General features: G+C 39.0%; 1 protein-coding gene across 1 annotated transcript in view; it reads left to right on the top strand.

Moving 5' to 3' along the window:
* PLXNC1 (plexin C1) overlaps positions 1-16,343 on the top strand; it is a 735,616-nt gene that overhangs the window by 457,194 nt on the left and 262,079 nt on the right. Inside the window, exons 23-24 of the mRNA XM_044087647.1 lie at positions 8,150-8,348; positions 13,826-13,972. Coding sequence (XP_043943582.1) covers positions 8,150-8,348; positions 13,826-13,972 — 346 coding nt within the window. The remainder of the gene's footprint in view (positions 1-8,149; positions 8,349-13,825; positions 13,973-16,343) is intronic.

Genomic DNA, 16,343 nt, shown 5'->3' with positions numbered 1-16,343 from the left:
CCTTGGATGATTTCATGAGGGAACGTAGTTTCTTGCTGATACTGATCAAGGGATGTCTTCCCTTCTTGAGATTTTACTCTTTTCTGTACTAGTTTCCTCCTTCTATTGTATAGCTTGTTTATGGCAGGGTCCACCAGACTGGTTTCCTTTTCCTGGAGGAGTGAGTCTTGGTTTTGTTTGGGATAGCATGATCCAAGCATTCTTGTAGGTGCCCATAGAGTGCATTAGTAAAGGATTTTGCAGGTTGGACAGCATTATCCTTTAGCATGGGGCTTTGAAACTTCCCATCTCGGTCATAGGTAATGTGAAGTTTGCTTTTGAAAAGTTTTTCACAGTGGTTTCTTTGACTGGGGGTGGTGGCAGAATGTGGATATCCAGAGTGATTAGTTTATGGTCAGATCTAACCAGCGAGGGGTTGACTTATGGTGTGGAACACCGGTCGCCCATGTTGGTGATGACCAGGTCCAATATGTTGGCAACTCTGGTGGGAGTGTTGACCAGTTGATCCAGGGCATTTGAGTTTATAAATTCTAGGAAATGTTGGGCAAGGGAATTTGTACTTGAGTAGTTCTCCCAGTTAATGTTTGGCTAATTAAAGTCACCCAATATCAGTGTATTTGGTAGGACATTTATGTTTTCCAGTGTTTCCAGGAATGCGGAGTGGGGGTCCTTGGACATGGTGGGTGATCTGTAGCAAACTATAATTTGAATAGCAGTTTTGCCCATTGTTAGTTGCACGTGGATGATCTCTGAAGCATCATGCTGTGCCACTGGGTATCCTTGATGAATATAGATACTCCCCCGCCTTTTGTATTTCAGTCAGGGTTTTTCTGGCAGAAATGTATGGTATGAGTTGTAGCCTGGTTGTGCTAGGGTGCTCTCTGGAGCCTTAAACCAGGTTTCTGTTACTGCACATATATCGATTTTCTCCATACTGAGGAGTGCCACGAGTGCGTGCATTTTGAGGTTTAGACTTCTGGCATTGAGTAGCATTACCCTCAGTTTTTTGTTACTTGTGCTATGTACGGCGTGGGGTTTGCCTTTTGAGCCTTGCCTAAAAAAAGGCATTATGGGGGTGGCAAGAGCCTTGGCCAGTATTTAAAAGCCTAAGGGTGACAGGTGCAAGCCGTCTCTAGCGAAGCAGTATGGCTTGTCGAGCATGTCTTCCCAAGCTGACAGACACTGGATCCCCTTTGAATGACACCAGAAGCTTAGCCAATTGTTGAAACTGATAATTATTTCTCTATACCGTGGTATCATTCTTGGTGAGGGCAGGATGCTACTCAGGGTCAGGGTCATACCAGCCTGGGCTATGTGATCAGAGAGCTCCCTCATGTCTCCTTCCATGTAGTCCAGGGAGGTATGGTTCAGATCATTCACACCAACATGGACAATGACAGAGTCATATTTGTACTTGTTCTGGAGTGACCTGAGTGCTTGTGTTATGTGGTGGATCCTGGCACCTGACAGGCAGCTAACACTAACTTTCTCCTTGTTCAGCCTAGTGAGTGGGACGTCAGTGTGCCTGACTATAGGGTCACCTATTACTAGTGTGTTGGGTATGTTATTTTGCCTTAAGAGCTGTGATTGCGTAGCACACTGGTTTTGTGAAGTATGTGTTTCATGGTTTGTGTTGGGGGGTGGAGGCTGCTTGGATGTCTGCTTTGGAGATCTCTGTTGCTTTGCTTTTTCAGATTTTTATTTAAAGCCTCTGAGTATGTTTTTGTGTATTTATGAGTGTTTTTTGCTAGTGCTGGTTTCATAGGTCAATGTGAGACTGGTGGTGTGATGCAAGTAATTACCTTCTCCTCTTGACTGCCTGGTCCAGTCTTGGGTTGAGAGAGCTTAGCCTCCAGTTTGGCTGTATTATTGCACCTCTCGCATGTATTAGTGTTTGGTGGAAGGAGGAGAGGATTGTCTGTGCACATGAGGCAATTGTAACATTGCCTCAAAATACCCAGATTCCCCAGTTGGACCAGAGAGTACACCTGAAACTCCCCTTTGGACATGCCTGGATAGGTACAGTGAACTGTTTTACTGATTGGCTGGTAAGGTCAAATAGAGAGTCTTGTCCTTCTCTACAGTATAGGGGTGTCTAGTGCTAAGGTTTATTAGTGCTTGCTATGAGTTTTGAGCAAGTGCTGGGATGATAAGTGAATGGTTTGAGTACTTAAGTTGAAAGTTTGTCTAATTCCAAGGGAAAAATTGAACAGTAGACTTTGTGGAGCCGGGAATAGTTATACCCTAGCTAACTGGCACTGCCCGGGGTGCAAAACCGCTCAAATGCGGGTTTTACAGCAGGGAAATGAAAGAGATAGAAATTATCCCAAAATGGTCAATAAAGTACTGATTTCTGGGCTGAAACCACTCCTCCAGGGACATATAGGCTTTTCAAAGCTTCCTCTCTCACAGTGAACAGAGAAACTTCTTTCTATCCAAGTAAGGTATGGGCAAACACAGAAACTTGTAACACAGCCCTGAATTCAGCACTAACCTGAAAACTGGACTATACTAGCTTAGAAAGGTGGGAAAACAAGTTTTTTTTTTTTTTGTTTTTTGTTTTTTTTCAGAAAATAAAGCAGATACAATCAAAGCCTACAACAGTTAAACAGGTAATTTAAACACAAAAATGACTTTGTTAAAGTGCAAACAGTAAAATAAGTGCAATATGCAGCTGAAACAAGCTTTTTAAATCACAGAGATTCTAGAAAATCGGCGTTTTAGGCGGAATTGCTCAAACACAGGACCCTGTGCATTCCAGTCCCAGCCACTACCACTACTCCAATATTGGGAATATATACTAAGTCTGTGGATGTAGTATGTTTGAAAATCTGCAATGTTCTGAGGTATGATGACTCTGCAGTTTTATATATATATACATATATATATATATATATATATATATATGTGTGTGTGTGTGTGTGTGTGTATTATAGTTTAGAAATGCGACTGCCGATGTTGGGGAGTGCATAAGGACAAGATTTGAACTATAACCAAGTGTTTTAGAATTCATTGTTTTAGTGAGTAAGTGAAGCCTGTTTTCACACTCACTGAACTCAAAATCTTAGATTTTACAGATGTGACAGAAAGCCTTTAACTGCCTCATTAGGAATTCATATTAGAAAAACATCTTTGGAAAAATCCCAGTCCAAGTAGACCTTGCGCATTATCTAGTCCTCCAACTTTAGGATAACTGTCTCACTCCTTTTTTGCTACTGAAAAGCAGGTGTTTAATGACAGATACAATAGTACGCAGTGTCTGAGACCCCTTCAGACTGACTTGCAAGGGTACAGCCACAGGAGTAGAGAAGGAGCGACGTGAAAAGAAATAGTTACATTAGAGCAGGATGGATGGAGTTAGAGGTAACAGTGAACAATGTCAAAGGCCTGTGAAGTAAAATGATACCGTATGAAGTAACGGGAATTAAAGGGACGAGGGGAATTATTTGCATCATAGGAATGGCAGCTAGTCAGACAAACTAGCTTTGAGAGTTTGAGAATATAGGAAAGGCTTGGGAAGAAGGAAATGGAATGTTGTACGTAGCAGGGAATAAAATGCATGGCTGAGGAAGAGGAAGGACACATGATAAGGAGGTGGTGATAGAGGTAGCTATATTCAGGGTGGGCAGTGAAGAACAGCAGTGGGTGATATAAGATGGGGATGGGCAATGGCTATTAAATGGAGAAATAATGACTGGTGACTAATGAAAGACTTTAGCAGAGATAAAGGGGATGGGCTCAAACAATGATTATAATGATGATGAGTAGTGGCAATTAACTATTTGGGAGCCAGAAAGGCTCAAGCTGATGTGACAGAAGAAAATCGGACAAGGAAATGATAAAGGTTCATATGGCGGCAAACTACAAAACTAGTGCATACAATGTAAAATGGTTAATATTCTTCATCTGATCGCCACCACTGTGAAGGACGTGTGTGCTGAAATCAGATATTCGACACAGAATGTTGCCAAGTCATCATGTCGTATATTGTATTACAGTGAGATAATAGCCCAGAATAGAAACATTGGTACAGTTCTACAGTGGGACAAAAATACAAACACCAGGAGTAATAATGAAAGAGTATTTTAAGTATGAAAATCATACACTATTTAGGAAGGAGAAAGGAGAAGATGGAATACATGAAGCTGAAAGACATGAGATGAGAAGCAAATTGTGCAGAACAGTGAAAATGTATGTCCTGTGATAAAGATTAAGAAGGAAATTGGCTAGGCTTCAAAATGGCCGACAAGTCCTGCTAGCCTAGTACTTATATATGAACCAATGCTAAAAGCAGAAGACAAAAAGTGAAGAAGCATATGATCAGTAGAAGTACTTACTGGCTGTTTCACCATGTCTCTCAGGTGAAAGAGAGGTCAGGGTAGTGGCCTTATTGCATGACTTTATTTGGAAGAGCACAGGTAACCAGAAGAAGTGATTTTGAAAGAAGGAGCAACAAAAAACAAAGGATTTATAGAGCATAAGGTATAGCAATTAAGTAGGTTCCTTCCCTAGGTACCAAACAAATCTGACCATGAGAAGAATGAAGTGGGTTTGAGGAATGATTCCATTTTGCATCAACATTAAATAAAGTATAGGAAGTAACCTACAACCATCAGTCTGATCATCCGGACATAGCCTCAGGGAAATCAATGGAGAATATGGTCATATGGGGTTCATTAAACAAAGTATAGGAAGTAATCCACAACCATCAGTCTGATCATCCGGACATAGCCTCAGGGCAATCAATGGAGAATATTTTCATATGGGGTTCATTAAACAAAGTATAGGAAGTATCCCACAACCATCAGTCTGATCATCCGGACATAGCCTCAGGGAAATCAATGGAGAATATTGTCATATGGGGTTCTCGTCATGCTCGGCAATAACAGTGGCATTGTTGGCAGACAGCTGAATGCTGCACAGAGGACTGGTTTTACTAGTCAAACCTATTTCTGTATTATGACCTACATATGGCCACCTCACAAGTAAACACTTTGGATAAGGTGAATATGATCTTCAGATAAGTCCTAAACCTTAGGTGTATTACTAACTAAATGATTAATATGGAAATTAAAGGTCCTGCAGGAGTGGCTAAATCTGGGCAAAATGGCTTAATGGCTCTGTAGCAGATTCAGAATGTAGGAGAAAATGTAGCTTTGTCAAGACAGTATCAATTTTATAGGCAGGGTATTATTAAAGATACAATGTGTACCCATAAAAGGGGTTTATGTGACAAAATTAAGGAAAATTATAGTATTGCATAGTTACAGATGGACTGATATTCTTTAAAATGTCAATGGTAAAACTGGTAGCCTGAGTAAAAGGGTATTTACCAGCATTCAGTATAAAGAAGTGTGACATTATGCACATGGGAGCCCCATGAGGAAAACCACGTAATAAGCAGGTTTATGTAATTGTGGGGGAAGGAGGGGGAATAGGGAGGAAAGAGGAATGATGGATAGAAGAGAGGAGAAGAGGGATTATTCACTATACTAGTGCTAAGCCCCTCAAAATACTACAGCAAAAAATGCTACAACAAAGCATGCAAAGTTATATTGTACATTGCTTGGGGTTATGGAATATTCAAATCAAATGACATCTGCCCAAATTGTTGGTGAGACCTTATTTGGACTTCTGTGTTCAGTTCTAAAATCAAACTTCAAGGCAGACAGACTACTGGAAAAAGTCCGCAGCAGGAACATAAAAATAATGCGAAGAAATGGATGTCATACCTTGCAAGTTAGCCTGCGAAGACAGGTTAATGTCACTTGGTATGTACAGTCTAGATGAAAGAAGAATGAAGCCATGTTATGAACACACAAAGCCCTCAACACAATGATGGGAGGCATATAACTGAGAAACAAGGATGGAGGAGATGCCTTTTATTGACAGGATGATGGTGACCTTATGGAATTGCATACTTATGCAATGGAATATGATTTCTTAAAAAGGATCAAACCAGCCTGGGAAAACAAGAAAATGAGAAGAAGAAGATGGCAGTGTCGATACAGGTCTACGTGCATCGCTTGAGTAAACTAAAGATACATAAGGTCTACGTGCATCGCTTGAGTAAACTAAAGATACATAAGGTCTACGTGCATCGCTTGAGTAAACTAAAGATACATAAGGTCTACGTTCAATGCTTGAGTAAACTAAAGACACATAAGGTCTACGTGCATCGCTTGAGTAAACTAAAGATACATAAGGTCTACGTGCATCGCTTGAGTAAACTAAAGATACATAAGGTCTACGTGCATCGCTTGAGTAAACTAAAGATACATAAGGTCTACGTGCATCGCTTGAGTAAACTAAAGATACATAAGGTCTACATGCATCGCTTGAGTAAACTAAAGATACATAAGGTCTACGTGCATTGCTTGAGTAAACTAAAGATACATAAGGTCTACGTGCATCGCTTGAGTAAACTAAAGATACATAAGGTCTACGTGCATCGCTTGAGTAAACTAAAGATACATAAGGTCTACGTGCATCGCTTGAGTAAACTAAAGATACATAAGGTCTACGTGCATCGCTTGAGTAAACTAAAGATACATAAGGTCTACGTGCATCGCTTGAGTAAACTAAAGATACATAAGGTCTCCGTGCATCGCTTGAGTAAACTAAAGATACATAAGGTCTATGTGCAATGCTTGAGTAAACTAAAGATACATAAGGTCTACGTGCATCGCTTGAGTAAACTAAAGATACATAAGGTCTACGTGCAACGCTTGAGTAAACTAAAGATACATAAGGTCTACAGTGCATCGCTTGAGTAAACTAAAGATACATAATGTCTACGTGCATCGCTTGAGTAAACTAAAGATACATAAGGTCTACGTGCAACGCTTGAGTAAACTAAAGATACATAAGGTCTACGTGCATCGCTTGAGTAAACTAAAGATACATAAGGTCTATGTGCATCGCTTGAGTAAACTAAAGATACATAAGGTCTACGTGCAACGCTTGAGTAAACTAAAGATACATAAGGTCTACGTGCATCGCTTGAGTAAACTAAAGATACATAAGGTCTACGTGCAACGCTTGAGTAAACTAAAGATACATAAGGTCTACGTGCAACGCTTGAGTAAACTAAAGATACATAAGGTCTACGTGCATCGCTTGAGTAAACTAAAAGTGCCAATTACCTCATTTATAACATAATGTACTTGTTCATACATGTGACAGCAATGAACCATGACGATCATAGGTGATATGGTTTGACCAAAATGGTGTCTGCACAGAAAGAAGCTTGGACAATGGCGGCTTGACATTGCATTGTTAATGTATACACAGAAGCACCCCAGCACACAGAATATGAAACCAAACAGTGTTACACAGGGCTAATTTTTGTAATTCTGTGACCCATAACAGCAAGTGCCAGATTTTCAAAAAAAAATTCAAAAAAAAAATGCAGGCAAACAGGAAATATCAAACACTGCTGTTCTGTCTTTAAAGTTTTTTTTTCTAGGGGAGCAAATCTCCTTGCCCTCCCCCCCCCCAATGTGGAAGGCAAACTTCCCCCACATTCCTCCAAACTTATACATACCAACTCCAAGACTGCCACACTTTGGAAAAAGACAATACTCCAAGAAAGAGCAATCTTGGACTAGGTATATGAAAATCTGCATTTTATCTCATTCAGTCTTACTGTTCAGGGGCTCGCAGTTATAAGTCTTGGAATACCAAGTGGTTTCCATTAAACACACCCATAAAATAACTGATCCTGATCTCTAACAGCCTTCCAGTGTGGTCTGTGAATTGGAAACTAGATAGAAAGCAGGTCATACATCAGAAACATCTGTTTCAGTCTGTGTAACTTCTGCTGTCCTTTTTTGGCTGGTTACTATTTTTATATTAGTTACATTTTATATGTGTCAGGGAACCACTGATTATACAAAATAATCATTATATTTTACGTAGCATTTTTTTGCTAGACATATTGTGGGTAATGTTAGATTTACCACAGGTATGCTAATCAGTGGACATGTTTTTGAATATTAATGAGGTTATATTGTACTGTTATATTTATCTAGACACCTCTTAAAACTTACCATTTGCTTTTCTTTGAATTTCAACTAGTCTTTGAAGTTTGATCTACTGCATTGCTTATTTAAATTAAAACTTAAATAAAACTATATTTGTGTTGCAGATGTGCGTTTGCATCCTACTTGACCATAGCACTGCACAGTAAATTAGTGTATCTAACTAGCATTCTAGAAAACCTGCTCCAAGACCTAATGGATAAGCACAGTAAAACAGAACAAAAGCTTCTGCTAAGGCGTACAGAATCTGTCGTAGAAAAACTTCTCACAAACTGGATGTCCATCTGTGTGTACGGGTTTCTACGGGTATGTACAAAATGTTCTTAATGGCTTAATTTCTTCAATAGTTTATATCAGTGAAATGAATAACAGGTTTAATGTCATAAAAACATAAATTACACACGCATATAATACTTTTATGTGTAAAAGTCAAGTTCTGGTCATATATAAGGCCATAAGGCACTAAACTGAGTGCACAGTAACTAGGAGTCACTGGATTTGCAAGCAATGAATGATGCTTCCTACCAAAAATATGCTTTTCAGCTACATTTATGCATTATGTTAAGCATGTACATATTAGTAACTAAAGTTTTTAAATTTCATTTTATTTATTTATTAACTATGTAATTTAAGTAGTCTGTTGTGGGCCCACTTGCAACAGGGATAACTTCAGTTTTCTCCACTTCCAAAAAGATATGTTGATTGAAATGGCTATTGTAACATGTGCATGTGCATTATTACTGTAAGACATTAGAGGTGATCTGACACCTAATAGTGATCCATTTAATAACGATGACAGAACAGTTGTCGTGATAAAGAAAGCAATTATAACTTTGACACAGGTTTTGACATTTGGATAGCAAATGAGAGTCTGTTGACAGATTGCCCGACAGTCAAATTCCTATGTCCAGAAGATCCATGAGGCTGCAAATAAACATTCTTATCTAAATAACTTTGTTCATTTGATATATGAAATAAAATTATTTATGTTTTCTATATGACATCAGAAAGTGATGCTTACATTTGTGCATTACTGAAAAGAAAAAAAAATATTTTTTTTTGCAGATGTGACAAAATGTGAGTATTTGGCAAGGCATATCTGTATCTCTATAAAATTTAGAATAACATCAGTTAATATTTTATTATTAACAGCATTATTGTAAATATACTGCCAGTATGCATGTAAAAGTACATTATCACATTATAAAAAATGGCAGAGATATAAACAAGGCAATATGTGTCAAGGTGATCTCCTTCTAATACAGTTGTTGTTACACACTGAACAACTATGCTGGGAACTGTTGGGAAATGAACCTGAGTACTCCTTAAAAAATATGGTCCATCTATCCTAACCAGCCAGACATATATTCTTTGCCTTTGTGAGGGCCATGGCAATAACAAACTGAGAAGGGTACTCTAGGCCTCACAGTCCTTAGTAATAGACTCCAGCTTATCCTGTTAGGTCCCTAGACAAGTTAAAAGATATAATCCACCCAAGGTGCCATGAGTCTGTCTAGCAACCTTGTCACAGTGGACCATACCTTGTACACTTGTTGTGGAAGGTACCCAGAGGGTGCCTCACTAGCTGTCCAAAATACCTCAACTAACTTCTGTCAACCCAGAGGAACAATATCTTCCTGGACCTGGATAACCAGTTTCCTTACACTGTCTTAGAAAATTAGGTTAGCTACCATATGAAGGAATCCCTTTCTGTCACTAACCAAAATTTGTGTCATAAATGAGGATGAGAACAACAGACTGACCAGTATACTGATCATATTGTCCTGAATTCAGATCTCACTTCACCATCACAATGTAGAAGAAAGCATGTAGTATTACTACCAATGTATCCATCCTTTAATCAAGCTCCCAATCCGCTACACCTTCACTTGTGAACAAGAACCTCCTCCACTAAAATTGCTGTTCCACTTTCACCTGCTGTTTTCCTGGAAAGAGACAAAGACCTGTTATTGGAAGTCTTTTTTATCTCTTTGTAAAGTATGGTGGGTAGTAGCTATGGTCATTGAATCTACTTCACTGCCCACAAATAAATTATCTAAATCTAAAAATCTGATGACCACCAGGGGTATGGTCTCTTGAGTCACATCCATCATTTGTACTAAATAGGTTAAAGTATAAAACAGGCACACAAGTCAGTAAGTGCAGCTTAGCCTGAAAAGCATAGAGGGAATATACACTGCTGCCCTGAGGATGGGTGGACACCATGCATACAAAACAATAGGCTTTATGCTGATCACTTCTGCATCATCTTACTCATGTGTGCTTACTCTTAGCCCTCCATGCACATAACCCCAGCCCTATGGATTAAATTATAAAAAACACTCTCCCTAACAATACAACTAAGCAAGGTTCTCACCATACTTCCACACACACACACACACACACACACACACACACACACACACACACACACACAATCATTACTTTCCCTAGACCCTTCTCTAAGCCTAACCTGCAAACACTCCCACCCCTAAAGTCAAAACTTTCCATATGGTGTCTTTCACTATTAACACACAACCCAGTTACAGTTACTGCAAGCATATTCTCTACAAAGAAAACGTGGTCTTTCTCATTTTAACTGCTGTGAACTCTGACAAACTCTGACTATTTGACAGAGTCCACCACATCTGCAGTGCCATATGTGTTAACAAATATGCTGAGACACAAAAATCCAGTAACATAGCTAGAATAGGGCAATAGGAGCAACTGACCTGGCGTAAAGTGTTGGGGGTGTGACCAGCCAATCTGGATCTTTCTTTAATGCAAAACCTTCTTTTAAAAGCTGGTGTTGCATTCATGGTCAAACCTGAGCTCTGTAGTACTCCATGTGCAGTCTAAATGGTAGCAACTGATTGCTAGAGTACAAAAAAGAAAAAAAAAATTTTTTTCCTTTTAACTAAAACTTGAGTGCTGTATTGCTCCATGCAGGCAGGTTATAAACTGTAGCAACCGTTTGCTACATTTGTAGCAAGCAGTTTGCTACAGTTTAAAACAAAGTTTGTTTGAAGCTAAAGTATGAGAGTTGTAGCACTCCATGCAGGCAGGGTATAAAGTGTAAACTGTTTGCTACATTTGTAGCAGGCAGTTTGCTACAGTTTAAAGGGCGGCCACGGTGGTGCAGCGGTTAGCGTTGTCGCCTCACAGCAAGAGGTTCTCCGGTTCGATCTCGGTGCCTTCTTGCCTGTTTGCATGTCCTCCTGTGGTGGTGTGGGTTTTTCCTCCGGTGCGGTTTTCCTCCCCCATCCCCCAAGATGCAGTTTGTGGATTGGACTGTGGTCGTTGGCCCTGTGTGGGGTGTGTGTGTGCTGCCTATGGCTTATGGTTCGTAAACTTCACTGCGACACCTGTAAAAACACTGTGGACAATCCTGTGTGCGACATGATGATCCGCTGTGGCGAGAAAGACCGGAGCTGAAAAAAAGCTGAAGAAGAAGTTTGCTACAGTTTAAAAGGGAGATTTTTTTTTTAACTAAAGCATTAGCACTGTAGTGCTCCACGCAGGCAGGATATGTTGAAGGAGGGTTGGTGTAGGCACACTGTAGGGACAAAGAAATGGGACTTGAATGGTTGCAGTGGGGGGGGGGGGGCATGCATCTGGCCACCTGGTTGGTTTGCCTGTAGAAGCAATGTCTACTTTTTTTTTTCTCTTGAATACAAGAGCTGGGGGCCATAGATCTAATTGTAATAAGCCAATTGCTTATTGTTTGGCTTATTACAGTGAACAAAGTTGTTTTTTTTTTTTTTTGGTGCGGCACTGGTGCATAGTACCAGTCCAGGGAACTGACTGAACCAGTTACTCTTCTATTCTGCTGCAAAAATCTGTATGGTTGTGAGAAAGTTTTCTGACCAAGGGACATTTGTAGATTGCAATAAGGTGTTTGTCAAAACCATACAAATGAAATGAGCTGCATTTTGGTGAGGAGTATAATAAATATCCTCATTCTCTTAATCAAGTAATTTTTCCTGAAATAACTTTGCTAAATATCTCAATATAATTGTGGATGGCTTTGCAGGATGTAAAGTTCACATTACCTTTTTTTGAGGAGATGCTGTGGGATAATAAACGATATTCATCGCTCAATCAGTAGTAGGAATGAGAAGGTATCAATTCCCTTAAATAATGCCTTGATTAAGTCAGACACTGACTATGGAGGACCTGCATGCATCTATAATTTAAATGCTATGAAAGGCTAGAAAGGATAGTGAAAAATGTATACAAGGCACATCATTATGGTTCATCAGTTATGGCCAATCATTTAAGGTTGAAGAACAGAATTACATTGTTCAAATATTATTTTATATCATATATCTCCATCAAGAATGATGGGCGGCCACAGTGGTGCAGCGGTTAGTGTTGTCACCTCACAGCAAGAGATTCCTTGGTTCGATGCTGGGGTGCCTTCTGTGTGGAGTCTGCATGTCCTCCCTGTGGTTGTGTGGGCTTCCTCTGGGTGCTCTGGTTTCCTCCCACATCCCAAAGACATGCTGTAGGTGGATTGGACACTCTAAGGTGTGAGGTGGTGCCCTAGGTGTGAGTGCGTGTGTGTGTGCCTTCTGTGGAAGGTTGGGCTGGCAACTCAACACTGTAAAATTCCACTGCCAATCATGAGCGGACAGGTGATCCACTGTGGCAACCCCTAACTGGGAAAAAAGCCAAAAGAAGAAGAAGCTCCATCAAGAATTATATTGTTTTGCCACTAGTTATTGAGATTATATTTACTTCTCAATGTAGAAATGCAAGACTATGACTTAATTTTTGGCTTTGCCAGTTGCTAATCTCTGTTGAAAAATAGAAGGTTTGTGTCTCAAGCTGGCAAAATTTGGAACTCCTTGCCACTTTCAATTAGATACGCACCATCACTTGCTTTGTTCACTATTGAATGGACAACATTTTGGGGCTTACCTCTCAACTGTTCATCATTTTGCAGAATATCTAGATTTTTGCCTCATATTTTAGTTCCTCATAAAATGTGTGGTGTTCTGGCAAATCACTGAAGACTGAAGTCATTAATTAATAAGAGACATTATTAGACCTTACTTGCCTTACATCTCTCCCACTATTCAAAACTAACCTAAAACTCTTCCTTTCCAACCACTGGCTATGCTCTTGCCAACAACCCCTAACCTTTTTTTTTCTTTTTTTTATATTATCTGCTTTCCACCACCCTTCTTCTTTCTTCTTTCTTCTTCTTCTTGCAATTTAAATCTCCTCTCCAAGCTTTTTCCTTTTAAAAAAAAAAAAGTGCTTTATCAATTCTTCATTGCAGTGCAATTGTGTTAATTAATTATACCTTGTCCAAGCTCCAGGCAAAGTATTTAAATATTAAAATAGCAATGTAGCATAGCAGGCTGTAATTGTATGTTTATCTTTTATTTTTTTTTTATTTTTTTTTTTTTAAAGTTTTAAAGTATTAGTATAGTATTTCTCCTTTCCTCCACTGAAATCCACTGAATATCCAAAATATCTAGCCCACAAGCTAAAAAAATAAAAATAAATAAATAAATAAAACATTAGAGTTACAGACATTATATAATTAAGAAAATGCATACTAATGCAAAAAATTGTTATCCAATCAGCTTTTTAAGCTAAAATTGTAGCCTCTTTTGAGGATTTGAGTTTGATGCTCTGTCCACATTGGATATGGAATATTTTGGCAGACAACAATGTATTAAGAAACTTCACTGATGGTTGCCACTGTACTCTTAAGAAACTGCAGCATGATTTCAAAAAGTTAACAGATGAATTGCTTTACTTACATTTAGGAAACTGTTGGTGAACCATTGTATTTACTAGTGACCTGCATTAGTCAGAGAATAAACTGTGGTCCGGTGGATGCAGTTACGTGGAAAGCACTCAACACCTTGAATGAAGACTGGTTGCTGTGGCAAGTTACGGAATTTAATGCCGTGGTAGGTTGTGCTCTTTTGTTTTAAATTCTGGGATCAGTTCCAGTTCTTCTTCTCTTGACGTTTATTAACTAATGTTATGATCAGTTTGCTCCCCAGCAGGCATGAATGAACAATAGAAAATGCTGACATTTGTATTTAACAAGAAGATAAATGTTATTTCAGACATAGCAGAAGCATCTGTTCAACATTTTGGCAACTTTCACCTCCCTTTTCCCGCAGGATCTAACTAAAAGCATGTTCTTAAAAGTGCTGCTAAGATTCTGATTGCATATCTACCAATTTAAATGGTACAACTAGTAAAGACATTGTGCTTTTTGACTTGATTCTCAGGGTGATGCTGATAATAGTAAAAACATGATATGAATTTTCTAATAGAAGAAGATCTATGGGTTTCATTCCAAGAATGTAAGCATGTTACCTGGAGTGCTGGAACTTTTCACATAAAAATACACACACACACACACACACACACACACACACACACACACACACACACACACACACACACACACACACACACACAAGCCCATCCATTCCACCATGTACAACCTCCCACACCCCTACTAGTTAAATGTATTAACACCAAGATCATACATTGCTGGGATAAAGGCATAATCTCTTCCCTGCTATATCAGTGACCTTCCACTGGTGTGGTGATCAGCTGCTTTGTTAATTGCGGTGGTAGCAAAACTGGATACTGAAAAAGCAGAAATAAAAGGAAAGAAAAAGAGTTGTAGGAGTGCTGCAGAAATTAAATGCGCTTGGTGGTGCAGGCTCTGATGGGTTTCACATTAGACTTCTTTATAACAAGTATAGGCATGAGGCATAAAAAGGAACACGAGTCCCATTCACAAAAGTACATGCAATAATAAAGATAGAAACTATCAGCATAGTGATCTGATCTAAGTCACTGAAAATATAATGGAAAGTAGTTGTGCAAGCAAACCTACCATAACAGTAGATATTTAAATGACCACAGTTGCAGTACACTAAACTATATGGGTTATATCTTGCATATGCTACAACAAACAGCCAGCCAGCTTCCAAAGTTCCAGGGCACCTTCCACATACCTAAACCATTCAGCTCAAGCTGAAATGACTGAAAAAAAGGTTTGGGCACCAAGCCTTTCAGAGCTTTCATGGCAACAGAGAGGGAAACTGAACCTTGAGAGGATATTGCTAAGAAAAACAAAAAACAAATGTCCACTCCCTGGATGGAGGAAGGAAGCAGCTAATGCAGTGATCATTCAAACATCTACTGTTGTACAATATCATTCATATTAATCATTGCTGCAGTATCCTAAGCTACATGGGTAGATTGCCATAGCTTAGAACAACTGGGAGGCGGAAGGAGAAGGGTCCAGGACACCAGGAAGAATAGTCATAGCAAAGTCTGAACTAGACCTGGAGAAGAAATCTAGTTTGTTGTGCTTTGTAAAAGTATGTACAGAGGAACAAGTTGCTGATACTAGAATAATTCTAGAGTCCAACCCTTTCTAAAAAGCCATAGATGAAGCAAGGTTTTGGTAGAGTGGGCCTTCACCCTGCCTGGAATAGTTTTGTTTTGGTGGGAATAACATAAGGTAATAGCTTGAGACAACCATTTCAGAAATAGTCTGCTTTGATATAGGCTGTCCCTTCTTCTTACCTTCACAAGAAATGAAAACCTGATTGGAAGTTCTGAAAGATTTTGCTCTACCAAGACAGTACCCGAGTTGTCCGTGGATATCTAGTGTATGAAACATCCTTTCACCCTCATTTTTTGCGTTCTGGGAAGTACACAGGGAGATGGATAGTTTGGATTAAAGTAAACTCGAATACTGCTTTATGCATAAAAGAAGGATTTGTTCTCAAGGAAACCGTGTCTCTGTGGAAAATGAAATAAGGTTGACCCACCAAAAGAGCCTGCAGCTCAGCTACTTTTCTTGTAGATGTCAGAACAATCAGTAAAACTGTTTTCCATATTAAGAACTATATGAAGACACAAATCCACAGTCAGGAAAAACAGACTTTAATGCAGCAAAGCTTTCAGTTAAACAACCTTCCTCAATGCTAAAACAGTACATATCATATTACAATACATTTAAATAGGAGCCAAAAGGTAACATGTGACCACAGCCAACAAATCACATTATACCATCAATTAAAATGTTTCTAAAACATCTTTAAAGGTATACATCACAAATTTTGCTGTTGTATTTTAAAAAGCACAGGTTTAATAATGACTACATTCTTTAAACCAGGTTCTAAATCTGCATAGAACCTGACAATCCATTCATATTATTTATTCTCTAAAAGATTATTAAAGTCATCACCTCTAGGTCCCTTTTGTATACTATCTATCACTCTGAATATGAAAGTATGAGCCACA

Source organism: Protopterus annectens, chromosome 11.part0 (assembly GCF_019279795.1).
Source record: "Protopterus annectens isolate FY-2018-M chromosome 11.part0, PAN1.0, whole genome shotgun sequence".
Classification (NCBI taxonomy): domain Eukaryota; kingdom Metazoa; phylum Chordata; order Ceratodontiformes; family Protopteridae; genus Protopterus; species Protopterus annectens.
This window is presented reverse-complemented; position numbering and strand designations above follow the sequence as displayed.